Source organism: Gopherus evgoodei, chromosome 18 (genome assembly GCF_007399415.2).
Source record: "Gopherus evgoodei ecotype Sinaloan lineage chromosome 18, rGopEvg1_v1.p, whole genome shotgun sequence".
NCBI classification, from domain to species: Eukaryota; Metazoa; Chordata; order Testudines; family Testudinidae; genus Gopherus; species Gopherus evgoodei.
Window position 1 is genome coordinate 5,606,689 of NC_044339.1, and position 26,978 is coordinate 5,633,666.

The window sequence follows — 26,978 nt, forward strand, 5'->3', positions numbered from 1 at the left end:
CAATTGCCCCAGGCGGGTCATGGCAACTCTGTCACGGGGCAGCTTTAAATCAGCACCGGATCCACTCTAGCTCAACCGATTCCTGCAGGAATCGCTGGTTGAGGGTCCTTCTGCATGCAGGAGGCTGGGCTAGATGACCATGAGGGTCCCTTCGGATTTGACCATCTGCGGATCTATAGATCAGCCTGTTGGGTTCCTCTTTCAATATAAACATCTTTCTTTAAAGGCCTTCTCCCCTCTCCCTGCATTATTGGGAGGACTGGGACAGTCGATGGATTTCTTTCTTTTTTACTTTGAAGGAGCGAAAAAGAGGCGTGTTGATCCATCCTTAACCTCCCTCCCTGTTTGCAGAGAGGCCCAGACTCCCGGAAGCCAGAGATCAGAACAATCACTGAACACAGAACCCAGCGTTTATCCCAAGCAAATCCTCGCGGCACTTTGCTGACCATGATTGGACGAGACAGTTGGGTTTTAAAAGATGACACGATGCACAGGGAAGATGCTCGGGGGTGATGCCAGCGCGCGCGACCCGACACCGCTAGGGAATGATGCGCCGAGGCCAACGCTGCTCGGTTTCCATCTCTGAACCGGGCTTCAATTTAAAGGTGGAATCCGAGCCTAATTGAATTGCTTATGGTTAACAGGCAGGGCCGGGACTTTGTGAAATATGCAGCTCCTCTGGGCCAAGGGACACTCGCTTGAGAGCTGTTGGCAAGCGCGCCGAGGTTACATTCCAGCTTGCTTTCATGCAGACATTGGTTTGGAGAGAGCACATCCGCCTGCAACCACTGTGCTTGCCTCAGCTCGGCTGCATCAGCTTCGGGTAGAACCACAGCGTGGCCCCTTTGAAAGGCAGGCAGACATGCAGAGCCATTAACCGACTTGCCCATGGTCGGGGCAGAGGGCTTGATCCTCAAAGGAAGTGCCTAACTCCCATGGACTTCAATGGGAGTTAGGCACCTAAATACCTTTGAAGATAGGGGCATGAATTGGGACTAGGACCCCACAGCCTCAACTGCCAGTCCCTGTTTCTGTTTTTTGGCCCTGGAAGCTTATGGGTTAATCGATTGGTCCCTTTGTGCTGTTTAATTTGCCATTAAACTATTGCCATCTTAGTCAGCCTTTGCCACGAATCGCTGCCAGAACTCTGCGAGGAAACAGGCTCTCTCCGGGAGGCTGCATATGCTCTGCGCGGGGGAAATGCTTTCCCATGCGCTGACCCCAGCTCTGCCCTTTGCCCCTACAGTTTTATCTTGTTCCTGTCGTTTGGGAGCCATCATTATGGGAACAGGCCCTCGGCTGGGTCCTCATGCGCAAAGCCTGGCTTGTTTCTTTAGGAGCATTCAGCTTCCAAGCCGGGCTGGAGCGATTCATAAGCAGAGGCTTTAACGCAATCCTTCCTAGGCAGTTTTGCAATCTCAGGAGGACGCTGCTGACTAAGCCGGGCTCGGCCATGCAAATAAATCTCCTTCGCCCGCCTCTGTAAAATCCCGACTAACGGCCTAAGAACTGGCTTGGGCAGCTAGCTGTGCCAATTTGCTCCTGCGAGCACAGACATGTTTCCACGCAGCAACCCACAGACGCCTCTCTGCACGGCGCCAGACACGCAAGGTGCATGGCTCCGCAACACCTCACCCTGGTGGGCACACAACTGCACGGGGGGCCTCACACGAGCCGTGCAGAGGGGTGGGCAATGGATTCTCCATGTCACTGGGCCTCTGTCCAGAACCCAAACTTTATTGGCCTTTTCTCATTTGGTCTGAAGAGCGACTCGCCAATAGGAGTCGCACCTCGGAGGTGTCTGACCACCCAGCTGGGCTGAGTGAAGGCCTTGGAGCCCCCGATACACATGGCTAAGCTGGCAGCAACAACTGAACCTGGAACTGGCTGGCCCGACAATTTGACCTGCTGGGGAACTCAGCAGCTCGGGACAAGCTTCTGCTGCCAGGAGGGAGCAGGTCCCACATCGGCACTGGTGGGGTAATGCGCTCCGCTGGCGAGGTTTCCTACGCTGGGCATGAACTGGGCAGTGTAGAGCCTGCTGACACACTGTAACGTAGTGCAGTTTGAAACAGCGCTGCATTAAAGCGCACCAGGGAACCTTTAGCGCACACCAAGAGAGGCTCCACGGACCAATTAATACACAACCCCTCTGTGTGCTTTCAAAATCACACCCCAGAAAGCGAATCACCCTGTGTGGACAAGGCAGAGATTTTGTCCTAGTGGGCCGGGGGTGGGGTGATTTATACTTATAGTTCTACCAGTACAACTCCTTGTGTGGATGCAGTTAAACCAGTACAAAAGTGCTTTATACTAGGTAGCTTATACCCCTCCCTAGCTGGGACTAGCTGTACTGGTTATCAGCGCCTTTCTATCAGCTTCTGCATCCACACCAGTGAGGGGTTGTGCTGCTTTAATGAGCCAGGTTCAATCCAAGTGATACAGGTTTTTGGGTGTCGACAAGCCCCGAGTCTGTGGTGTGTGCCTGCCGTCCCCCTTCCCAGTGGGAAGCCCCCAGCAACTGCTCCCAGCTTGGGATCCAATGCCCAACGCACAGCGGGCAGGTTAGCTTTTCTGCACGGCGCTCAAGTGTGATGCTGCTGTTAATTTGAGGTGGCCGGCCAGAGCGGGAGCGCAGGGCAATATCGGAGTGAGCCCAACTCAACAGTTGCTAAGGGGACCGCTCTGTAATGTGGACACAGGCTAGCTCCACTCGAGCGCGGCTTGTCTTCCAGCGCCTCCCCAGAATTCCTCTGCACCGCTTGTTTCTCGCCATCCATCTATCTATTCCCTGCATCTGGGCCAGAAATCCAGCTCAGTGGGAACTGGTTACATAGCTGGGTTTATGCCTTTGAAAAGCTCCCTTAACACACATGTTCAACGTCAACAAGTATTTAAGTCCCATTGAAAGGAACGTCACGTGCTTTAGTAAATTAGCTGAGGCAGCGAAGGTCTCTGCATTGAATCTAGAGGCTGTGGAGTCAATTCCAGCCGATGACCCAGGCAATGGGTCATTATGTATTACCATGTCGATTCTCCAAATGTTGAGCAAACAATAAAGTGAACCTGCGTGTCCCCTGCTCCACACAAGAGTGCATGCTCAGTGGAAAGTATTTAAAAAAAATCCGCACATTTTATTAAAAATCGCAGAACAAATTTTCCTGGAACCCACGAGCAAATTCAATTCCATTAGGCTGTCGGCAGTTTTAATCTTAACAGCAATTTTGAGAAAGGGCAAAAGGCCTTTGATTTCCATCAATAAATATAAAAAAATATAATAAATTACATTACAAAAAAGTGAACACTGACAGACTAGCAGAGCGCGTCTAGCGAAACACAACGGCGCACAGGGTGGGGAGCAGAGTGGAAGAATAAATAGAAAGAAGGAAAATGGTTTACATGACCTCAGGCACAGCTAACAACCGTCATCTGCTCCACTCGCTACCAGAGGAATGTCAAATTTAAGGCACTGGCATCTGCCCTTCTCTTGTGGCACGGACAAGAGAAAAAAACTGCTCAGCAAAAGGTTCTTCATACAGCCAGTCACTTAAAAAGCAAACACGCTGACGTGGCGTCTCAGTGCCCGGCAAAAGGAAAGGAGCAAGGAAGTAGATCGAGCCAGGCTTTGGGTCACCCTGGCCAAGATGCGGGTTCCCCGCACCTGGAAACTTGGTTATTTTGACGTTTAAACTGCATCGTTTTATTGACTATAAATCTTCATCCTCTTATAAAGAGCAAAGGAAAAATCAATGTTGCTTTGTCACAGCAAAGTCCCGGCCTACCCTCTGCTTAGAAATGGAGGCCGTTCTGGAAAATCCACATACTCCCGCCGGTCAGGAGAGGGTCAGCACAGCAGGGAACGAAAGACAAGCCCAAGGAGCCCCGCTTTGCTTTGGCCAGCCCCGTGCAAGCAGCAGGTGGAGGAAGAGTTCGCCACGGTCCTCCTCTGCAAGCACAGAACCTGCCCGACATCTGGCCATGAGGCTGCACGCAAGGCAGTTGGAGCTTTGCAAGGATGGCAGCTGGTCCCCGAGCCAAACCCAAGGAGGGCGGTCCTTCAGAACAGGCTGCAGCCTAGTGCCTCCCCCTGGAGCCAGCTACCATTGCACAGCAGCGGTTGCAGTTTCTAGGGACGTAAGAGATCACCCAATCCTAATCACAATAATATCAGCAATAAATAAAACTAACAGCTGTGGAGGTATAATTGGCATGAGAGACTGGCTGACTCCGCTCTGGGCACCGCTATCCAGCCGGTCAGTGTCCTCAGAGGCTCTTGGCTAGGGGACGATGCGAAGGGCACTTCAATTCTCCACTTCAAGTATTTCCCGGTTTGCACAGCCGCTGAGTGTGGCTCTCTCTCCCGCAGCAATTCCTTCTCCATGCAGGCGACCAGGCTGCCTGGGCTGGGGCCGGCTCCTGCTCAGATCGGGATGCCAACCGTGCTCACCTGCTCCTTCAGGCCCAGCAGGCTGTAGGCGATGCGTTTCTGGTGACCCGGCAGACGCACCCCGATTTTCTTAATGTCGCTGGAGAACAGAAAGGCAAAGGGGAATGTCAGCAAGGCCCAGCCGCTACCACGATGCACGAATGCCAGGCCTGGAGGAGGGCCGCCCTTCCGGTCCGAGCTGGTTTGAACTGCTATCCACAAGGGGAGAAGGACTCAGCCCGCATTTACCAAGCGGCCATGAAATCCGACCTAGCAGCCTGAGCATGTGGGGTGCAGCCAGAGAAAGGGGGCATGGCTGGAGTGCGGCTGTGCCCCTGCCACCCCTGTCTGGTGCATTACTCCCTGCAGAGCTGAAAACAGCCTTGAGGCTGCCCTAAACTAAGCAGCAGATGGTGTTGAACTGGCTTCAGGACCAAGGAGCCACCTGCACCTCTCGTGACCACCACTGAGGACTGGCAGCCACCCTGCGTCGTCACGATCTCCCCCTGCCCTTTCTCCTTCCCCGTCCCTCTCTCGTCTTCTCCTTCCCCCCGTGACCCAGCCTGATCCTTCCCTTAGGACAACTGCCCATGGCTCGATCCAAAGCTAGTGAAGCCAAGGGAAAGATTCCCAGGCTCCAGTGAGCTCTGGGGGAGGCCCCATGTTCCCAGCTGGAGCCTGGAGAATCTTCCTCATGCCCTGTCCTGACACTGCTTCCTCTTGGCAGCCCCAGCGCTTCAACAATAAAGGGAGGGCAGGCCAGCATGTCTGTTAACGAGCCTCTCCCTTGTTTCCCTGTAAAGCCAGTTAATTACAAGGTGCGTGTTCAGATCGGCACCACCTCTTGAGACATCGCTGAGCCACCTTGTGGGCTAGGGCAAGGCCAGTGGAGAAAACAGGCAGCTCCACACACCTCCACAGGGAATTAACAAGGGCAATTAGTCTCGTTCAGCTCCGCAGCATGTCTCCAGGCGCTTCACAAAGGGAGCTTTGTCCTCATTGGGGAACCAGGTGGGCGGGCACGGCTTTGCCAATGGTCACAGGCATGGCGGAGCCAAGAATCAGATCCAACCCCCACCCACCCAGTGCTATGCTCTAGCCACTAGACAATGCTGCCTCCCTACAGACATTGAGGGACAGGCCAGCTAGTCTGCCTTCCAGCCTTGGAAATAGCCAAACTCCCTCAGCCCTGCTGGCAGCCCAAGAACACCGAGAGGCCCCAACAGAAATCCAACACCTGACTCAGCCCTTGTCCTGAACAGCTTAGGGTAGAAACAGAAACTGAGGCACTGGGGGCAGGGGCTTGCCCAGCAGGCTGGTGGCAGAACTGGGAATAGAGCCCAGGTCTTCTGAGTGCCACTCTAGTGCCCTGGCCACTAGGCCATACTGCCTCCTCTGCATTTAGATCAGGCATGCTGCAGGCAAAGGCTCCCCGGGCTGGGCGGCAGAGGAGAATCCCCTGGGGCCTAGCTGAGCCAGCTTTGTTTAGGGAACATGATGTTCTGCAGCCACCCCCGGATGCTCACCCCCATCCCCGTCCCTGGGGTGTACAGAAAACATTCCCAGCCTGGTCCATCAGCCAGCCAGCCCTGCTGCTTACACAGGCTATATTTATCCTACAGGGCTTGGGGTGTTGGTATTTCCTGGGCGATGAGGATTTGGAGAGGGGAGGAAAGGAAAAGAGCCCTCCCCCCCCCCTTCCAAGAGCACCTGGGAGGGAGCAGGGGGGAGATTACAGCACTTCTCCCTTCTGGGTGACTCTGAGCAGGGTCCCAGCGTGGAGAGGGACGTGGCTTCCCATGGCTCTGCCAGGAACTCAGACCCTCAGGCTGTGGGGTTGGGAGCAGGGAAGGCAGAGGGGCAAAACTGAGCCCAAGCCACCAAGGAAAGAAAGAGCCCGAAGGGGAGCTCCATTCCCCCGCCTCGGCCCCTGGCAGCTCACCTGTGCCTGGCCCAGCTGGGACAGGGCCGACACAGAGCAGGGAGGGGACAGTGGTTAATACCATGCAGTGCCACACAGCAGCTCTGTGCTCAGCTCTCCGGGCCCGGCCTCCCTCTTCTGGGGCCAGCCGGAGCTGGGAGCACAGGAGAAAGATGAAACTCCGGGGGCAGGGAGCTAGCAGGTGCCCCCGCTGTCTGATCAGGGACAGCTGACGGGATACTGCCCTCCTTTGGCAGAAAGCAGGCAGGACTCAGGGGGAGGTGATGCCAGCTGTCGACAAGGGCAGGAGAATGACACTGGCAGGGAACCACGCGAAAAGCGACAGCTCAGCCCTGGAGGTAGGAAGAGCAGCTCAGTGGGCATCAGGCCCTACGTACCAGCCCATGGAGGACTCTGGTGCCAGGCCCATTGCTGCCCCCAGGTCAGAGCTCTCTCCCCCACACCCAGGACTCAGGCCAGTGATCTGACTCCTTTTCCAAGTGCCACAGGCAGAGACAATCCAGCTCGCGGTAGGCGCCTGCTGCAGCCCCTCTACCCTGACTAGCGCTGGAATGCCCAGGACCCGCCCTGCCCTGGCACGACACTAAGCAGCCCATTTGGGAAGCCAGAGTCTGCCCCCAGTGAAGGATGGGGCCTGTGGTGAGCAATCAGATCCGCATGGGCGGGAGGGTGCCCGGATCAGCCCCAGGCCCTGCCCTGGAAGCCCTCAGAGGCGGGACCTGCCAGCGAGCAGGTCAGATGTGAGACAAAGGCAGCGGAGGGGGCAGTTTGACTCACTCGTTGCTCATCTGCACCACTTTCTCAATGGCGTTGTAGCCGCTCGACAGGAAGTTCTCCGTGTACTGGTTCATCTTAATGGAGTCCAGCCACTCGGAGACGGTCCTGAAGGGAAGGCCCTCTGAGCCGCTGGTGCTGGGCAGGCGGATGGACACCCTGCGAGGACACAAAGCCCCCAGATGTTAGCGTCCCGTCTCCCCAGGGCAGGGCAGCAGCTGGGTGGGGGTGGATTCCTCTGCCCAACACCCTGGGCAGTTAGACCAATGGGGAAGACACCCAACATAGGTCACTTCTCCTTCCTCCATGAGCCACATGAGTAAAGCACACCCTTTCCCCCAGCACCCCTTCTGCAGGGAGCGTCACACCTCCCATTCCCAAGGTATGGCATGCTTCCACCCCCTCGCCACGCCTCCCTTTCATCTCAAAGGCATCAAACCCCGTGGGAGAAGGCATTGATGTGTCAGGGCTGATGAGTGGACAGCATGCTCCAATGGTCTGAGCACAGGGCCGGGAGCCAGAATCCCCGATGTTCTAACCCAGCACCGCCAACAGCTTGCTGGGTGACCTTGGATAAAGAGCTTGATCTGTGCCTCAGTTTCCCCATCTGTCAGAGGAAGGTGGCGGTAACATATCCCCACTCCATGGGGCGGGGCGGCTGGGAGGGTTAATTGCATCGTGTTGGTAAAGGGCTGGGTCAGTGCTAAATGCGTATGAATTATTGTTCATTGTTAGTCTGGTGGGGGCTCACTGGGCCCAGCTGCTTCACAGCTTTCCCAGGGGCTCGGCTTCTAGGAGATCCCTGGGGGTGCAATGGGGGAGAGATGCCACGGGGGAGCCCTGGCTGCCTGCTTGCACGCTACAGTGGGAGGGTTCCAGCCCCTGCCAGTCTGTGCTCCCCGTGACCATGTCTGCTGCCCCATGGGCCTGCCCCGAATTCGGCCTTGGCACGGCCCTGTTGGCTCAAGGGCTGGGTTTGGCCCTGCGTCCCCTACGCATGGTCCGAGCCCTGCCCCTGGGCACCAGCCAGCTGGCAGCCCCTCCCGTTAGCACCACCTGGAATTCCCAGCGAGGATGCCCCGACCCCGAGGAGCCCAGGTCTTCACCTCCCTGCACCAGCCTCCTGCCAGCGCCACAAAGCGCTCAGGCACGCTGGCATGCTGCCCCCAGCCCGTTCTTGTTTTCCCAGCTCCTGTTGTGGTGCCCACCCCCTGCAGGCCACGGCCCTACAGAAACACCCTCCCGTATAATCAGCAGCCCTGCCTCTGGGCCAGCCCTGCCTGAGCCCCTGCTGCCAGGCCCCTATTCCATGATGCCAGCTGCACACGGCGCCGTGTCTTGTCATCAGGAAGCAGAGGTGGCTCGGACCAGCTGCCTCCTGCTGCCCTGGTTTGCAAACCCCCCTTCACCCAGAGGAATCCCTGGCTGAGCTGGGGCCAGGGCCTGGCAGGTGGGCTCCGGACAAGGGGCATGCGGAGAGGGCTGGTGGCCAGCTGCCTACCGGGGGTCGAAGTCCGCCATGGTCTTGAGCGACTCGGGGGCCCGGATGAGCTTGTCGAGGATGCTGACGATGTCGTTGAACCTGGGCCGGCGGCTCCTCTCCTGCTGCCAGCACTGCATCATCAGCTGGTAGATGGCAGAGGGGCACTCCATGGGGGCAGGCAGCCGGAAGCCTTCGTTGATGGCTTTCATGACCTGCCGAGGGAAGGGGCACGAAGGGTGAGAGATGTGACCTGCAGATCAGAGGCACCCGCCTCCCACGCGCTGGCAAGGCGAACGCAGCTAGCTCTGGGCCATTTGTTGCAGTCAAGGGAGTGCCCTCCCAGCTCGGCGCAAACCTGGTGCTGCAGAGAGCTGTCCGGAGCCCACCCGCGGGCAGGGAGCTCTCCCATAAATCCCTGGCTGGACAGGGAGCAACCCCTTGTCTCCTGCTTTGAGAACAGACACACGAGTCAGACCATCCCAGAGCACCTCGTTCATCACCCGCCAAACAACCCAGATCATACACCAGGCTGGCTGCAATGGTACAGCCCGGGGGCTCTGCTGTGTAAGGGAGGGGCCTCATGCTGCCCAGTGTGGGGGCTCAAGAAAGCCCCTTGTCATGTTAACCACACCCACTCCAGATGCCCAAGGAGGCAGCACTGTGGCACTGCCAGGCTAACAGCAGTGCAGGCTTCCCCCGCGCTGCCCTGTGACCTGTCCCCCCCACCACTCTGGCCCAAAAGAGGAGCTCGGTCTTCATGGCCCATTCGCTCCTTGGTCCCGCAGCTGAGATTGCCGGCCACTGGGTGGGCTTTGTCCTGTGGACACCTGTCCCTGGAAATGTGGCCCCTCAGGGCATTTCACATGGGCCACAAAGGGCCAGCAGACGGAGCAGCGTTTCCCAACCAAGCCAGGCTGGGGTCTGGTCCCGAGCCCGTCCTAGGCCTCTCAGATGTCCAAGCTCTTCAAGGGAGATGGATGGGTGGAAAGACATGGACAGACAGAAACTGTTTTATCCTCCCCTGAGGCCCCTTTGAGACACGCCCGTTGCGTTGTCAGTGCCAGGGCAGTGGGCTCAGCGAATAGCCGGCGCGTGGGGCCAGATCCCCACTCTAGGGACACGCTGCAGCCATTCCCAGGGGGAGCCCGGCAGTCCATCCCCATCAGGGCCGTTCAGACACAGACAGGCCGGCTCTGCTCACCCCCCGTCTGCCGCCGGCTGCGCTCACCTCGTGGTTGGAGAGCTCCCAGTAGGGCCGCTCGCCGTAGGACATCACCTCCCACATGACGATGCCGTAACTCCACACGTCGCTGGCCGAGGTGAACTTCCGGTAGGAGATGGCTTCCGGGGCTGTCCAGCGGATGGGGATCTTGCCGCCCTGCGAGAACCACAAAGCCCAGGGATTGACACTGCTGCCTGCCTGCTCCATCCCTGGCTGATACCACTGGAGGCTGCGACACCGGTGCCCACAACTGGGCATGCCGAAGCTTGCTGGACCCAGAGGGGGCTACACAGGGGGCAGCACCAGCAGGGCCCAGACCAAGCTGGGCAAAGGCTCGAGGAGCAGGGCGGGCTCTCATCATGGCCATGCTCCTTGCTGGGGGTGTGTGTGGGGGGAAGAGTTTCTCTGACATCCCATCAGCCCCAACCACCATGCCCACTTAGTGTAGGTCCTACGCCAACAATGGGGGAAGGCATAGGCCACAGCTGCCTGTCGGAGAGAGCTCAGCTGCCCCCAGCCCAGGGGTGTGTCCACCCACCGTGGCTGACGGAGCAGATTTCCTGGGGGAGGGTGGGCTCCCATCGTGATCTTGGGGGCTCTTCTACTGCCCTTCCTAAGACAAAGTGGGACTGTTCTCACTCAGTGTTTCCTCTGAATACTGTGGGGGGTCCTCAGTTTCTGGGTGACACTCTGTGTCCTGGCAACTAATGGCCGGGGCCCTTCCCCCCTGCAAGGGGATGCTAAAGGTGGGGGAGAACAAAGAGGTCAAGTGACCTCCTGGCCCGGGAAAGGAGCTGAGCAGAGAGGAGGGGCTGGAGGGAGTTTCAGTTGGGAGCTGGCTGGGGATGGGAAGTGAGGGCAGAAGGGGTTGTCTGGCTCACTGCCCCCCAGAATGGACCCGGCCGAGGAGTCCCGTTCTCTGTACCTACAAGCTCTGTTTTAGTTCCTGTCAGCTAATAAACCTCTGTTTTACTGGCTGGCTGAGAGTCACGTCTGACTGCAAAGTGGCGGTGCAGGACCCTCCGGCTTCCCCAGGACCCCGCTGGGGTGGACTCGCTGTGGGAAGAGCACGGAGGGGCAGAGGATGCTGAATGCTCCAGAGTCAGACCCAGCAGGTGAAGACGTGTGAGCTTCTTGCCCTGCAGATAGTCTGCTCCAAGGGAGAGGAGCCTCCCCAAAGTCCTGCCTGGCTTTGTGGGGAGCAGTTCCAGAGCATCGCCCAGGGACTCCGTGATACTTCCCCCTCCCGAGAATGGGACAGGATCAGCCCCATGCCCTGGGGTAGGGGGTGGGAGGGGCAGGGTCACCTGCATTCCCCCGTGTCCACCAGCTGGGCCTTGTTCCCTGGGAGAGACAGAATGAACCCCTCTCAGCCAAGGGGAGCAGTGTAAGGCCATGGGGGGCGTTCTCCAAACTCCCGTGAGCAGCAGGGACAGTCACACCGGGATTTGCCACGACAGTGCTGGCTCCAACCTCACTTTGTGCCCCTGCGTCCCATAGTCAACCCCTCTGGTCTGCGCCTACACTGAGGGACCCTGACATTGAGTGCTGATTTACTGCTGCTGCCAGTTCTTGGATCCTGTCTCGTGTTACCCGCCCTCTCTCCCACTCTCTTGCAAGCCTAAGGCTGTGTCAGGGGAGCTGGCTGGAGAGGCCTGAAGACTGGATTCGCAGCAGGGGCTGCAGTTTGGGATACAGAGGCAGCAGCAGACATAAATCAGGAAACAGGGCTGGAACAGCAGGAGGGGCTGCGGGCTGGGACTGAGGGGCAGTGGCAGAACTGTGTAGCCAGGGACGTTGGCGGGCCTTCTGCCCCAGAATAGCAGGGGAACTCAGTCTCCCCACCGCAGAAGACTCTCGATGACCCTAGGGGAGCAGGGTAGTGCAGCCGACGAGCACTTACGCTGGTGGTGTACGTGGCCTCGGGATCATCCTCCAGGACACGGGACAGGCCAAAGTCGGACACCTTGCAGACCAGCTGGCTGTTGACGAGGATGTTGCGGGCAGCCAGGTCTCGGTGCACGTAGTTCATGTTGGCCAAGTACTTCATGCCCGCGGCAATGCCCCGCAGCATGCCCACCAGCTGGATCATGCAGAACTCACCGTCCTTCTCCTGCATGATGAGAAGAGACGCTCAGGATGGTAAGGGGTTAAGCCGACCACCTTCCCCGCATGCACTGTGCTTCTATCAGCATCTCCCGTTTACATGGCTCCTTGAACCCAGAACGTGCCACAAACTACAGCCATGCCATGCAGCCAAAATGCAGCCACCTCTAGGGTGGAGGGTGGCTGCCCATCAGTGCACAGCACAACAGTGGAGGCAGAGGGGGTGAATCACGGGTGCGGCTACTGGCACAAATCCAAACTCAAAGAAAGGGCTGGGAGATCTTTAACACTCATGTGGAACCCCAGGAGTTATGGGCTTGACTCCCCTACAGGCCACTGCATGTAAATCTACGGGCTTGACTGTCCTCTCACTGTACCTGCAAAGGATTGTGGGATATGGTGGTTTGTGGGTGGCTGAGCAAAAAACATTGAAGAACACTGGGTTAGACAGTCCGGCTCTTTTTCTTATTAACGTCGTGGTAAAAAAAATGAGACATTTAAAGAGCCAATTCCCTGCCTCGTATTCCAGCTCCCGGGGTTCAGATCACGAGCATTCTGACAACCCAACAGACTTTGCATCACTGATGCAGCTCGTTTACTTTGCATTCAGCTCAGCTCCAGCCATGGGACGAGGCTGGTTCGTTTCGTTGGTTTCCCTTCGTGTCCGGGACACATGAGCCCAGGGTGCAGATGCCAGGGATGCAAAGGCCGTAGAGGAGAGTTTCGTAGACTCTCATCCTCCCACATGCTTACAACTATTTCAGCTGAACTGAAAAAGCAAATAACGTTCACCCTGAGTGTTAAATCTTGGTGATTCCCTTCCTTGTTATTGGACAAAACCTAAATCCGAGGGCGTGGCCTGCAGTTCTCGACAACGTCCCTTTAAAAATGGGTGGGCCTGGCTGGGACTGAACTGTGCTTCTCTCTCTGTTCATGAGCGAGGAACCACAACACTCACCCGCAGGAACTTGTCCAGGGCTCCGTTCTCCATGTACTCAGTGATGATCATGAACGGTTTGTCTGAAAAGAGAAGTGTAAATCACGAGAAGCCCTGGCAGGGCTCCCTCCCGCAGGCCCCGGCAGCGCCTGGCGACAGCCCGTGGGCGTTTGTGCATGCAGAGCAGGAAGGGGAGCTGGGTGCTGTCATGGGGCGGAGAGGAACAGCCTCCCAGGAGAACAAGCCCAGATGAGGTGATCAAGATTCCACCGATCATGGGCGTCATCTGCGCTGATGGGCACCTGGCAGGGAACGTGACTGTGAAAGGGTCATGCTAGCGGGAGGGGTCTACTCCAATGTGTCTGTAGCCAAGCCCTGCCAAGCCGGCCGCCACATCCTGCTTCAAGCAGTTGTTCTGGTGTAACCCCAGGATCCGGGTACCTTTCGGTAGGAATGAGCCCTGGTAAAAGTCCTGCAGTGAGGGGCGAGGGGATTTTTTGAAGCTGGGTTTAAGAACAGTGACTTTTCCCGAGTCGCCCCCAGCACAAACTTTGCCATTTTTGCAGCTAAATCAGTGCTCTTGGCAGGAAAAACAACTGGTTGTCGGGTGAGATGGGACCACGGATAGGGCGTATTGGATTGGGGGACGGGGGATGCTTACACTTGGAGACGACGCCCTCCAGCCGGATGATGTTGTGGTGGCAGAACTGGCCCATGATACTGGCCTCGCTCAGGAAGTCAATGCGCTGCTTCTCCGTGTAGCCAACCTTCAGGGTCTTGATTGCCACTGGGATGTCCTTCTTCCCGTGTTTCAATGTCCCCTTGTAAACTTCCCCGAATTCGCCTGGCAGGAGGAAAGGAGGAAGAGGGTGACCCTCCTGAGGCTACTGGAGACCTGGGCATGTCCACCGCTGGGCGATGCAAAGGCCCATCTGCTGCTTCTCTGGAGGGAAAGCCCCTTCAACTTCTGGCTGCACCAGGAGGCCGTATCCCTCCTACACCAATCACAGCCTTCGTGAGGAAGGCAGGCCCCACCGGCACCAGCCACTCGCAGCAGGAAGAGGGAGCGACCTACCTGCACCGATCACCTTCTGCCGGGTGATGCACGAGGGGTGAATCTCCGTTGTAAATTTCAGCACCGCCTGGTTGGGGTCTTCATAGGTGTGGGGGTCCACGTAGGTCTTCAGGGGCTTCAGCTGTTCTGTGGGGCGGAGGGAGGGAGGGGACACATGGAAGCAGGCATGAGGTTGGGGCTCAGGACCCCAGCAAGATCTCATCCTACTCATGGCCGTTTGAAGCCCAGCCACCCCGGCATCCTCAGCCTAACACCCGTTTCCTCCCCCTGCTGCAGACAGGGATTCCGCTGATGTCAGGGTAGCAGCGGGTGGTGGGGTCTCCCTTGAGCCTGCATGGACATTTATGGGTCACACTATGGGTTCCTGCTCACTCAGGGCCCCGCAGCCGAGCTACACCCTGCACAACCACCACCAGGGTCCCACGCTAGGGACTGCTGTTCTTCAGCAGCGGGCTGTGGGGCCAGCAGGCCGCTCACAGGGGGCCGGGGCTTGTAAGGCCACATTCTGCCAAGCCCTTGCATGGGCAGGTGAGGAAAGACACACGGACTGTGCTGGGTCTGCCCACCACCTTGCGGGGGAAGCGCTGTCCCTGCCTCCAGGAGGTGCAGGGGCTCCTGGCCCCAGCCAAGCACAGAGCTGGGATCTGCCACATCGTCTCTAAAGGGAACATGCTCCCTGCCAGACTCCCTGGCGTGGGTCCGACCCAGCTCCCGCTGGAGTCTCTCACTCACCAGACTTGGAGAAGTAAACGTCCTCGGACGACTGACGGGCCCGCGAGCGCCTTCTCCTACAACAACAAGGCGGGTTAGGCCTGGAGACGCTCCCCACTGCATCCCAAATCACATGAGAGAACATGCCAGACAAGCTCCTCTCCCCCATATCCTTCTTTGCTTTGAAGAGACCCCAGATCCATCCAGCCCCCGGCCCTGCCTCTTAATATGGGGGATCAGATTCCAGGGGGTCCTGCACTCAGTCCTTCCTCGGGCAAAGCTCCCAGTGATGCCCAGGCTGGGTAACCAGTGAGTAAGGGCCTGAGGGCCTAGTGGGAACAGACTAGTCTGTTTCACTTCTCTCTCTGGTCAGCTTCACACCCAGGCTCTCCTGCCATGGTGTCTGGGTTGCAAAAGGTCAGTTCCTTAAGTAAATATTTCAGTTGCTCTTACACAGCCTACACTGGACCCAACCCGGCCCACGTACGTCTCAGCAGCCAATGCCAGGTCAGCAGCGGGGAATCACGTGATAACAGATGCCTGGGCTAGCTGCGAGGCCCCAGGTTAGCTGCCTGCAATACTGCCCCCTCCACACCTCCAGGCCAGCGGGTGCATTGGCTGTCAGGGAAGGGAGCTCCAATGGGGAAGGGACAGACAGCCGCTCCTGGGCTATGGACACCCTAATAACAAAGGGGGGTAGATGCGAATACCTTCGGTGAAGGTAGAGGGCGACAGCTACCACGACCAGTATCAAAATGATCCCAGAAATAGAGCCGCCGACCGCAGCGGCCGTGTTCGTGCTCTCGGAGCCTGCAGGAGGAAGGAAAGACTGTGAAAGAAGCCACGGGGAAACTAACCGCACGTTCCCAGTGTGGCTCCTTACTGGCCGGGCTCTGCCCAGGCCTCTCCAAGCGTGGTGGGTGGTGGTGGGGAGTCCCTCAGCACCTGAGATTGAGCAACGTCCAGGCAGAGAGAGCGTTCGCTCCCTCTGTCGCTCTCGGCACCCTTCATTCTGATCTCTGCCCTGCGCTGAGGGTTGGTACATTTCGAAGGTGGGGCGCAAGGAAAGGCAAAGTTGGAAGCCGCGTGTGGCAAGTGATCAGAGCTGGGGACTCAGAGACAGGACACTTGAGTTCTATTCCCATAGACTCTGCGATTGACTCGCTGTGTGGCCAGGGGCAAGTCACGTTGCCGCCCCGTGCCTCAGTTTCCCCAGCTGGGAAATGGGGGTAGTAACAGTGGGATCTGCCCCTCCCTCACATACTTACCCTCAGCACGTGTCTCAAACTCATACTCCATGCTGTAGGCCCCCTGGCCTTCTTGTGTCAGGGCCTGGACCCGCACCACGTACTTGGTGCCCGGGGTGAGCTTGGAGAGGGTCACCGAGTTCCCTTCGGAGCGCAGGACCGAGTAGCTGTTCTCATCCATCTTCAGAAAGCAAAGCACACAACGCCCACGACAAAGATCAGCAGCCTCGCAGGACCAGGCAGCGCCCCAGAGCCCAGCCAGGGACAGGAGAGGGGCAAGCCAGTGACAGCATCAGTCTGGCTCAAGGATCAGTGGCTGAGGCCAAGCCAGTGAGGACAATCTGGCTTCACTACCAGGCCCCTTCCCCCCACCCCCAGTGACCTGATGTCCCTCTGAGTTTTCCTGGAGACCACTCCAACAGCTTGATTCATGCTATGGCTTGTGCATCCGAGCTAGGCCCTCCCCTTCCAACTGGCTCCATGGGCAGATCCACTAGGAAGCTGTGGTCCCCTCTCCTTCCCTCTAAGCCCAGAGGGCGTGACTAGCTCGGAGAGTGACCAGCCAGCGCTACCTTCTTGCTGTAGGTGACTTCGTACTTCCAGACGCGGCTCTGCTGCCGGGGCTGGACGGTCCAGGAGATGCTCAGGCTGGTTTCAGTCTGGCTGTCCAAATTCACCGATGTCACCCGGGGAGGCTCTGGGCAATGGAGAAGAAGGCGACCATCAGGTGGGTACTAGGAGGCATGAAGCCATCACCTCAATCAGCAGGTGGCAAGATGCCAGGCCCAGCAGCCCCCAGGGCTTTGGCATACACAAGCATGGCCAGTCCCAACATCTAACTACACAGCAGCGCGTCTGCTTTGCCATAGTCACCAGCGGATGGTCTCCTCTACTGCATGGGTGACTTCAGCTGCTTTACCACACCCCATCTAACCCCTTCTCTGCTGCCTGCCTGCCGAGCCCCATCAAACCCCATACCTGACGTTCACTTTCCCATATTAACCAGTGCACCTCCCTCATCTGTATATAAATCACCCCCCTCAACCGAATGTAACAGGCATGTTGATACAAGTCCACCAGTTATATAGACCGACCCACCCCTTACCTGTCTGGTTGACGCTGATGCTCGCAGTGCCATAGCTGCGGCTGGGGCTGTAGGCGGACACCCCGTTCCTGGCCTCCACGGTGAAGGTGTAGTTAACATGTGGCTCCAGGTCGCTGATGGTCAGAGATGTCCTGGTCAGCCCCTGGGGCTGGTCTGAGTAGCGGATGCTGTTGTCACAGGGCCGACACTCCCCCGAGTCCGGCCAGCACTGCTCACACGTGATGCTGTAGGTGATGTCCTTACGGCCACCTGTGTCACGGGGTGGGGACCAGCGCAGCTGCACCTTGGCGCCCAAGCCGACGGCCATGACGTTGTGGGGGGCGGAAGGGGGACCTGGATGGTGGGGGGGAAGGTCATGGTGCCAAAGGCATTTCCTTTTGGGGGCACATGGCCCCAGAGCAGAGAGGAGCTGGAGCTTCTGGAACTGGAGGAGGGAGAGCCAACCGACATGCCCCATCCCAGCCCTGGGGAACAGCAGCCAGATCCATCCCCCGTTGCTGTTTGAATGACGTCACTACAGGAAGTGCCGCCCTCAAAGGCATGGGATGTGTCATTGGGGATGAGAGGTGGGACTTCCTATCATTTGGGGTGTTCTCCTGGTGGGCGATGATCCAGCTCTCAGGGGGTGGCGCTCACTGGGCTGATGTGATCCAAGGGTCGAGACTGGGCTGTCTCCTACCGATTCACAGCCTCATAAGGACGGGCGGGAGGAGCTTTATGTGGGCTACTTGACAGAGCTGAGGGGCGGGTGGTTCTTAGAGGTGGGGACTAGGAGGCAGGACTCCTGGAGTCTAGTCCCAGCTCTGCCTCTGGCTCACTGTGTGACAATGGGCAAGTCACTCGACTGCTCTGGGCCTCAGTTTCCCCACTTATAAAACACGTGGGAGCCCTTACCTACCTCCCACGCTGAAAGCACTAATGCTCACAAAGCGCTCTGAGCTCCTCAGGGGTCACTGCTATTCTAGATGAGCAGAGGGTTACTATTACAGGTCAGGAAAATGGAGCAGGCTCTGACCTGTCCCCGGGGCAGCTGGAGTGGGAACGTGGGTGAGAACAGCAGAGGTTTGTCACCACAGCAGGGTCTCATACTTACGGGTGCAGGGGAAAGACACTGGATCCTCTGCCGCCCGGAAATAGCCTTCCTCACATGGGCACGAGGTGGAACCTTCGGGAGAGGAGAGCGTGTGGGGGGGACACTTGGAGCAGGCATCACCGGAGATGTCCGGCTTGAAGAACCCAGCAGGGCAGGCTGCGAGGGGAGAGCAGGGCACAGGTTAGGCAATAGGGGCACTCATTGGGGTAACACCCATTCACGGCCCTGAACGTGCAGCAGCCAACACATCCTGCTCCCGCAGAGCCTCCCCGGAGCCCAGCCTGACCCCCTGTGACCCAGGAGATGCAAAGCGATGGAGGAAACACAGGAGGGACTGCGAGAGGAGATGGTGACCAGTGGGTCTGCAGATGCCGGGGATAGCTCTTCAGATAGCCTAACAACCAGGACACTGGGAGGTGGCATTGCAGTCAGGGGGAAGGAAGCAGCAGGGGGGCACTACCATGAGTGTGCACAGTGGCCAATGCTGGCCCCCCAAGGCATGTTGATGGGGTTGTATGTTTCCGGGGGGGCGGAGTTGGGGGCTTCCTTTCTAAAAGTTACTGACAGCCCCGGCGTAAGAATAGAGACCAGCTGGGGTGCGGGGACTGGGCTGGACTTTCCGAGGCCTGGGGTGGGTTTAGCTTTTGGTGTTAACCTCCCCCGTCCAGACACAGATCTCCCTTTCGCGACAGAGATGGGGTCAGCCCTGCAGCCTCAACTCCTGCGCCCCTCAGTCCCAGCTCAGGCTCCCACAAGGCAGATGGGGGAGGTTCCCCCTCCGTGCCTGCCCAGCCTCCTGTCCAGTATTATTAATAGGACAGGCCGACAGACACACGCATGTTTCCAATCCAAGATCAGTACATTCCTCCCCTAAATCTGGCACTTCAAACTTCCCTCCTCCAGGCTTGCAGCCAATCCCGGCACGGGGGACTGCTCAGGGCGCCCACCTGAATGAGCAGCCGCTGACTGACGTGAGGACTCCCGCTCTCCTGAGGAGCTCAGCTTGCACCCTCTGCAGCCCCCAGCGTAGGAACGGATCCCAGATACATGCAAGGAGAGGACAGCACTTAGGCCGTCAGCTCTGCGGGGCGGGGCAGTATCTTCACCTTTGTACAGCATCTAGTGTGATGGGCCCTCACTGTCTGCTTGGGGTCTTGACCGTAATGCCAACCAATTGCAGTCATGCTACAGAGAACAAGCCTATGGCTCAGTCTGTCTGAACTCCCCTTCAGAGTACTTTTTACAAAGAAACCTCCTCCCACCAGTGGTGGGGGGTTTTCCACAGCAACAGGGATGAGAAAACTGTGCGTAAATGCAGGAGAACGTGGCTGACAAACCACAGGAATGGGCCAGGGGGAATCAACGGCAAATATGGAACCTCACATTAATTTTTACTCGGTTTTGGGAGGTAACACAGTCCTCGTCCACACACTGATTTCATCCTCCTTTAACCCTGCCAGTTAGAAGGGCGACTTTTTATCAATATGGTTAGACCAGTACAACCCCCAGTGTGCACACAGCTGTCCCAGCACAGAAGTGCCTTTTCCCCCTTCCCTACAGCTATACCAGGCTACGGCACCTTTCTACCATCACGGCCACGCACACAAGGCAGTGGTACCGCTGGAGCTAGACCAATTTCAAAGGGATACAGTTAAAGTACCACAAGAACTGTGTAGACAAGGCCTTATCTCAAGGTTGGGTTGGGACTGTTTGCAGACTCAGTTAGTTTCTTTTCTTTGGTATCTTTAAACAAAGAGAGTAGCAGGGGTCGGTGGGAGCCTGACTCATTCCCCATCTGATCTGGGTTTTCCACAGGAACCCAGTTTCCGCCTCCTCACCCTGCCCTAGGCTGTGCGGGTTGCTTCCTCCAGCGTTCCGAAGAGGAAGTGGTTTCGGAAGCCACAAGGCAGCGTGACTTTTCAGGAAGGCCCTTTCCTCCGCTCTGCCCGGGGCAGTGACGCTGGGCACTGATTCCCCCTCTCAATCGTCGTGTTTCTTTAATAAAAACACAAAGGTCTCGACCAAATGCTCAGATGGCCCTGGCCCCAGCACCCATCCGCAGGCAGCTAAGCAAGCAAGGGGCCTGCGAGCCAGCCCAGTGGTGCTGAGCCCACGGTGGTGGAGGGTTATAGGGAAGAGGTGTTGTAGAGGTTCAGAAGCCCCTTCCCCTACAGCAGCTAAGTACCCCTCTAGCCCTAATGTTAGGAAAGTTTCCCCTCCCTACTGCCTCTTTTCTTGGGCGGTTGAAGAAAAAAACAACACTTCTCCCAAAGCGAGGCTGCCCCTATTTCATGGGTGGTCTCTGCTTGCCCTGCTCGGTGGTTTTGGCTGCACCTTGAAACAATAGGGCAGTAAACCTGTCAGGAATTCACTGGTGCCCAGAGGCCGGTTTCCTTACCCCGAGCAGGGGAGGAGTAAGAGAGGGCAGGAGGGACCTTGGGCCTCTCTGGAGCAATTAGACTTATAGGAATTAACTTCCAACGTATAGACACTGATGCATAAATAGACAGACAGACAGATGGGATGTATGGAGAATAGATAGATAGATAGATAGATAGCAAGGCTGCCCGGGGAGCGGGGGCAAGTGGGGCAATTTGCCCCAGGCCCTGCAGGGGCCCCCACAAGAATATAGTATTCTATAGTATTGCAAGTTTTTTTTTATGGAATGGGCCTCCAAAATTGCTTTGCCCAAGGCCCCCTGAATCCTCTGGGCAGCCCTGATAGATAGATAGAATGTATGGGGACAGATTACAGACAGACACACAGATAGATGCAGAATGCAGGGTCTGACTCGCTCAGACCCCTGCGAGATGCACAGGGTACGGACTCCTCTACATGTTCCCTGAACGGAAGGAGGGGGTGAAGCTTTCATGGAGGAGGGGTGGGGACTCTGGCAGCAGGAGGAGAGGCTAAGAATATCTGTGTTTATTCCTGGAGATAAACTCCTTTGTTTCCTGCTCCCTGGGCTCCCTTTCACAGAGGCCAGCAGGCTCCAGCGCTGCTCCCGGAGGTCAGAGAACCTCTCTGCACAAAGGGCAAATTCCATTCTCCATCCCCGCCCCCCATCTTTGGCAGGAAGCGCCTCCATCCGACCAGGGAGAGATCACAGGGGCAGCTCACAGGCACGTGGCAAGTGGCCAGAGGAGCAAGGTGCTCGCTGGCCTGCCCGGAGGGAGAGGAAGCCAGTCAGGTTGGGAGCCACTGCCGGGATGTGCGGCCCTGCCAGTGGTACCGACTGTGGTCCCTCTCTCCGTGCCCCCAGGGCACCCCGCAGGCACTCAGCTCCTACGGGCACGGGGGCAGAGTCAGACAGACAGTGACAGGCGCAAAGCATACAGACAGTCTTCATGCTCGCCACGCAATGCCAGGAACGACCCCCCATTTTAAGTCCAACTTCCATGCAGGGCCTCCAGGAACTGAGGCTCCTTGAGGGTTCGTGGTCCCACAGCAGCAGCTGGGGCTGGTCCTACCCAACCTTTGGGGTAGTCCCCATAACACTGTGTCCTTCCTCAGGGCCACACCCCCAGGCTACTGCTGTGAGCTGGTTGGGGGGGGTGGAGGTGGGATTTGTATGGAACTGTTAATTCCTGGTCACCCACGCTCTGCCCATCTGAAGGCCTTCTGGGCTCCCAGGCAAAGCGCTAGTGAACCCAGCTGCCATCATTTCTGCAGGGGTGTGTGTGGCCCATAGAGACTACAGGTCCCAGCGTGCAGTGCTCCATCCACCCCCAAACAAAGGGGCAGCCCAGCTTCCATTGTGCAGTGCTCCACCGTGATACCACACCACTGTGATACCAGCGGAGCTGCACTGCTGGGCAGCCATCCTGCATTGCACGCTGGGGCCTGGAGTCTCTGCAGGCTGCACCACTGGGCTCAACTGAAGAGGCAGCCACACTCTGGGTGCTGGATTTCTGTGAGCCGCATCTGGGCCTCATGGTCAGGACTCCCTCCGCCCTAGGCGGCAGGGGACCCCCAAAAGGCCAAGGACACCCACTGCAGGGCCTGTCAACGAAGCACATCTGACTCACCGCCAGAGACAGCGGGAAGAGCAGGGCCTGCCTGGGACAAAGGGAGGTGTCAGCCCGCACGGGTCACAGTCCCAAAGGGCCATCTGACTTAATGAGGGAGCCCATCAGCAGGCGGGGTCCCTGTCCATCCCCCCCGACACACACACACATAAACACACACACTCCTGCAGACACAATGCCTCCATTCAGCCAGCATAGAGAGCTAGTGGAGGGGGTGCAAACCCTTAGCAAGTCTTGTTTTCCCAGGACGATGGGGGGTGGCGGATGGGCTGGGGAGAGGGAGGGGAAAACACAAGTCAGACGGATGGAGTGTGGCTGACAAACAAGAACGTGGGGGAGGGGGAAGCAGGCACCATGCTGCCCAGGAGATGAGGGGAGACATCTGTCAATGCCAAAGGGTCAGGGGCTTGAGCGGGTGGCACCAGCAAGCCAGGCCGGCTGGCATGGGACATGCCCTGGGGAATGCTAGTGCAATGACACTCTGCACACGTGCTTTGGTGCCCGGGCACTCTCCGCTGGGCCTCGCCGTGCAGCTGGCACCTGGCTACCAGGGCACAGGGGCAAGCAGATTTGGGGGGGGGGGGGGCAGGATGAATGAAGGCTTGGGCATTGCCTGGGGGAGCACCGCAGGGCCCTGCCCTAAAGCTTCTCAAAGTGGGCCTGGGAACAGGAAGGGGGCACTATGCATATCCCTTTGCGCAGCTGATGAAGTAAGAATGAGGAGGAGCGGAAGGGAGCAGAGCCCCACCTGATGTCAGCATGGGGCGGTTTGGGTCTTGGCTGAGGACAGCTCCCCCGGGGGTCTAACCTACCCCTCCCCACCCCACACCAGGGAGCCCACCCGGGAGCTGCCGCTTCCTCCCCTCATGTACCAGCTGGAGACAGAGGGGACTGGAGGGCAGCAAGGATGCTGTCACCATGGTGACCCACTGGGCCTACGCCTGGCCTGGAGGGAAGGGGGTACAGGGTCTGCAGTTCTGGGGTGACCTCCGCAGCAGCAGGGAGGGGCCGGAGAGCCCTCTACGGACCGGGGAGAGGGAGAGGAGTCTCCATGAACAATCCTTGGCTTGTGGGGGGGGGGGGGGGGGCAGAGCGTCTCCGGTGCTGGAAGGCTCCTTATCTGGCTCTCCCCGGAGCACCCGTGGGCGAGGGCTGGAGATCGGGCACTGAGCGGGGGCTTTATGCAAACCTGTGGATTATCTCCCGTCCCATTCTTGACCCCAACAAAATGGAGGGGGCCCCTCCCGCTCCCTCTCCAGCCCCCAATCGCTTATCTCCCGTTTGTTTCACTCCCTTCCTCTCCGCCCCCGGGAAGGCTGAGCTCTGCAGGGAGTTGGGGCTGGCTGCAGATGGTGCCCCCCCTCATGGCATGTTCTGTGTGTGGGTTGTGAAGGCCTCTCTGCTCACAGCGCCCTCCAGGTAAATGTGTGGGGGGTGTACCCCAACTTGCTGCTTTCCCATCACCCCTTACCTGGACTCACAGGTCCAAGGCTGGCTGTGGGGGTGCCCAGGGCCATTGCTAGGATCCCAGGGTAATACTGGGGCCCAGGACCCTCCCCTCCCACTGACAGCAGCCATGGCTGGCTCAGCACCGGGCGCGGTCTGAGTTGGCACAAAGCTCCCTTTAACTTGGGGGATCTACGACCCAGGCCCTGCCAGGTGGCCAGTGCAGGGCCTGACCCGCCGTGCCCTGCTCCAGGACACAGTCGCCACAACTCAGGGGCGGCTGACCAGCCTGTGACATGATTGGACTGGGCTTGTGACAACCCTGGACTAAGCCAGGCATGGCCCAGGCAGGGGTGGGACAAACTTCCCCACTCAGCTCTGCCATTCTACATCTGGGCTCCCTGCCAGCACCCCTCAATCCCGACCCGCAGCCCCTGGCTATCCCAGCCCTGGGCTCCTCACATAGCCCTGCCAGCACCCCTCAATCCCGATCCCCAGCCCCTGGCTATCCCAGCCCTGGGCTCCCCACATAGCCCTGCCAGCACCCCTCAATCCCGATCCCCAGCCCCTGGCTATCCCAGCCCTGGGCTCCCCACATAGACCTGCCAGCACCCCTCAATCCCGACCCGCAGCCCCTGGCTATCCCAGCCCTGGGCTCCTCACATAGCCCTGCCAGCACCCCTCAATCCCGATCCCCAGCGCCCAGCTATCCCAGCCCTGGGCTCCCCACATAGCCCTGCCAGCACCCCTCAATCCCGATCCCCAGCCCCTGGCTATCCCAGCCCTGGGCTCCCCACATAGCCCTGCCAGCACCCCTCAATCCCGATCCCCAGCCCCTGGCTATCCCAGCCCTGGGCTCCCCACCCACAACTCTGCCATTCCACATGTAGGACCCATGGGGACAGCTTTTCCAGCACCCCTCAATCCCGACCCGCAGCCCCTGGCTATCCCAGCCCTGGGCTCCCCACATAGCCCTGCCAGCACCCCTCAATCCCGATCCCCAGCGCCCAGCTATCCCAGCCCTGGGCTTCCCACATAGCCCTGCCAGCACCCCTCAATCCCGATCCCCAGCCCCTGGCTATCCCAGCCCTGGGCTCCCCACATAGCCCTGCCAGCACCCCTCAATCCCGATCCCCAGCGCCCAGCTATCCCAGCCCTGGGCTCCCCACATAGCCCTGCCAGCACCCCTCAATCCCGATCCCCAGCGCCCAGCTATCCCAGCCCTGGGCTCCCCACATAGCTCTGCCAGCACCCCTCAATCCCAATCCCCAGCCCCCAGCTATCCCAGCACTGAGCTCCCCATCCACAGCTCTGCCAGTCCCCCTCAATCACACTGAGCCCCCCACTGCTATTGTAGCCCCAGGATTCTCCTGTGAACAAACCCTCTGTTCCCAACTCGGGGGCACACAGCTGAAAGAGCCGAATCTCCAGAGAGACGCCAGCCCCAGCACCCCAAGGCCTTGATCCCAGCCCACCTGCTCCCAGCAACCAGGGAACCCAGCCAGGAGACAATGCACCTGGGATGGGAGCTGATGCCCGTTGCAGATCCCGTGCCAGAAGCTGGGGGAAGGTTCGTCCCAATTTATGGCTGTTCAGCCACAGTAAAGACAGTGCCAACCCCCGCCCGACCCCTGCTCCAACAGCCCTGGGCCCATCCCTGAAGGTCCCTGAGCACACTTTCCCCTCCAAGAGTGGGGCTGAGACCAACAAACTCGAGTCACTTGTGACCCAAGGCAGATGCCAGTACAGGTGTTGTGGGGGGAGGCTGATGCATTGACCGGTCAAGCTCCCCTCTGCACAAGGGAAGCTGGGGAGGAAATGGAGCCCCAGGACGCTCCTGCCAGCTGCAGAGCTGGCTGAGGCTGTACGAAGAGGGGACGGCCTTTAGCAGCCCCCCGGGCTCAGCAATTTGGGGTGGAAGGGGCAGCTCCCTTCCTCCACATCCCAGCTCCCCCTGTCTGGCCAGGGGGCTCTTGGGCCAAGCGGGGGCTCAGCACTACTCTCACCCAGCTGGGCTGGAGGGAGGGCAGCCATGGCAGAGGGAGAGGGCGTAGGCCCTGCACGGCCCATGAGCCCCATCAGCCGGGGGGTTGAGTGGCAGGTGCTGGAGCGAGGACCCTGGCAGCCCAAGGGGAGGGGAATGGCTGGATCAAAGCAGCTCTCAGTTGTGACATAACCGCGAGTGCTCCAGCAGGCCACCCCACATGCACAATACCTGACCGGGGGATCCCACCGCACCAGCCGCTGATGCGCGAGAGCTCCCCGTGAGGGCAGGGCTCACCCATGGTACTGTAACCCCCTTCCTGTGGGGCCGGCGAGGCCCTGATCCAGGAGGGGGAGGGCCAATCCAGAACCTAGATGCAGCTCAGGCCCCTGCAGACACCAGGGCGGAGCAGGGCTCCATGCTCCTCTCCTCTCTCCCACCTGGCGGAAGATATTTCTCAGGTCTGAGGCAAGGAGCTGACAGCAGCTGGGGACTGAACGGGCCGTGGGGTCTCTCCTAGGGGGATCCCTCTAGGGGCAGGGGCATGCCAAGCTGCTGCCCATGCTGGGCTTGTCGGGGCGGGGGGCAAATAGACACCCAGGGCCATCAAGCCAGCAGTGCACTGGAGGTGTCCCTGGCGGACGCGCTGGGCTAGGAAGAACAGCACCTGGCAGGACATGGCCTGGGTGTTCAGCTCCCTCCCCTATCCCCACCCCACTGTCCCAGGACTCCTGGCTGCTTTGTTAGCAGCTAAAATCAAACCTTTCCCTGCCCCTTGAACTGGGGGACCCCTGACTCCCCTGAGCTGTTGAGGGTTGACAGCAGGTACATGTGTGTGTGTGTAGGGGGGGTCGATTCCACCCTGCCAAACTCTGAGTTCCCCCCAGCCCCCGGCACCACCTTCCACATTTCCGGGGTTTATCCCGCCGGCCCCTCTCCCACTGCATTCCTCACCACTCATGTCATGAGAGAGCTGCCAGGCCGGCACAGGCATCTGCTCCATGGTCAGACCCCATGTCCCCTCCCCCACCGCTCCCAACACTGATGCCTATTGTTTAGGAGGGTTTTATCAGGGAGGCTCAGATCTCTGCTCTCCGGTTGGCTGGTGCCCTCCGGGAGCAGGGAAACGGCCTCGAAACCCAGCCCAGCTGGGCGCCCCCAAAGGGGGAGTGGTGCAGAGAAGAGAATGAATGGAAATTGATGCACTTGCCCAGCGCTGGGAGAGAGGGCTGGGGTGCAGGGCAGGGCTCAGAGTCATCAGCAGAGCTGTGTGGGGAGCCCATGGCTGAGATACCACGTGGCCACAGGTCAGGGCTGAGTTTGATTGTTGGCGCTGTGTGTGCCCAGGCGCAGGGCTGGGTCAGGCCTGAGAGGCATCACTAGATCTGGGGGGGTTAGG

The 26,978-nt window shown here is 58.8% G+C and overlaps 1 protein-coding gene across 1 annotated transcript in view; it reads right to left on the minus strand.

Annotated features, from left to right (window-relative positions):
* Nucleotides 1–3,113: 3,113 nt before the first annotated feature.
* The window catches only part of EPHA2 (EPH receptor A2), a 35,885-nt gene continuing 12,020 nt past the window's right edge, over nucleotides 3,114–26,978 (minus strand). Inside the window, exons 4-17 of the mRNA XM_030537722.1 lie at nucleotides 18,122–18,277; nucleotides 17,029–17,361; nucleotides 16,496–16,620; nucleotides 15,945–16,104; nucleotides 15,387–15,486; nucleotides 14,698–14,753; nucleotides 13,966–14,091; nucleotides 13,552–13,734; nucleotides 12,912–12,973; nucleotides 11,751–11,960; nucleotides 9,854–10,003; nucleotides 8,644–8,837; nucleotides 7,146–7,301; nucleotides 3,114–4,526 (exon numbers count right to left, since the gene is read on the minus strand). Coding sequence (XP_030393582.1) covers nucleotides 4,421–4,526; nucleotides 7,146–7,301; nucleotides 8,644–8,837; nucleotides 9,854–10,003; nucleotides 11,751–11,960; nucleotides 12,912–12,973; nucleotides 13,552–13,734; nucleotides 13,966–14,091; nucleotides 14,698–14,753; nucleotides 15,387–15,486; nucleotides 15,945–16,104; nucleotides 16,496–16,620; nucleotides 17,029–17,361; nucleotides 18,122–18,277 — 2,117 coding nt within the window. The 3' untranslated portion in view covers nucleotides 3,114–4,420. The remainder of the gene's footprint in view (nucleotides 4,527–7,145; nucleotides 7,302–8,643; nucleotides 8,838–9,853; nucleotides 10,004–11,750; nucleotides 11,961–12,911; nucleotides 12,974–13,551; nucleotides 13,735–13,965; nucleotides 14,092–14,697; nucleotides 14,754–15,386; nucleotides 15,487–15,944; nucleotides 16,105–16,495; nucleotides 16,621–17,028; nucleotides 17,362–18,121; nucleotides 18,278–26,978) is intronic.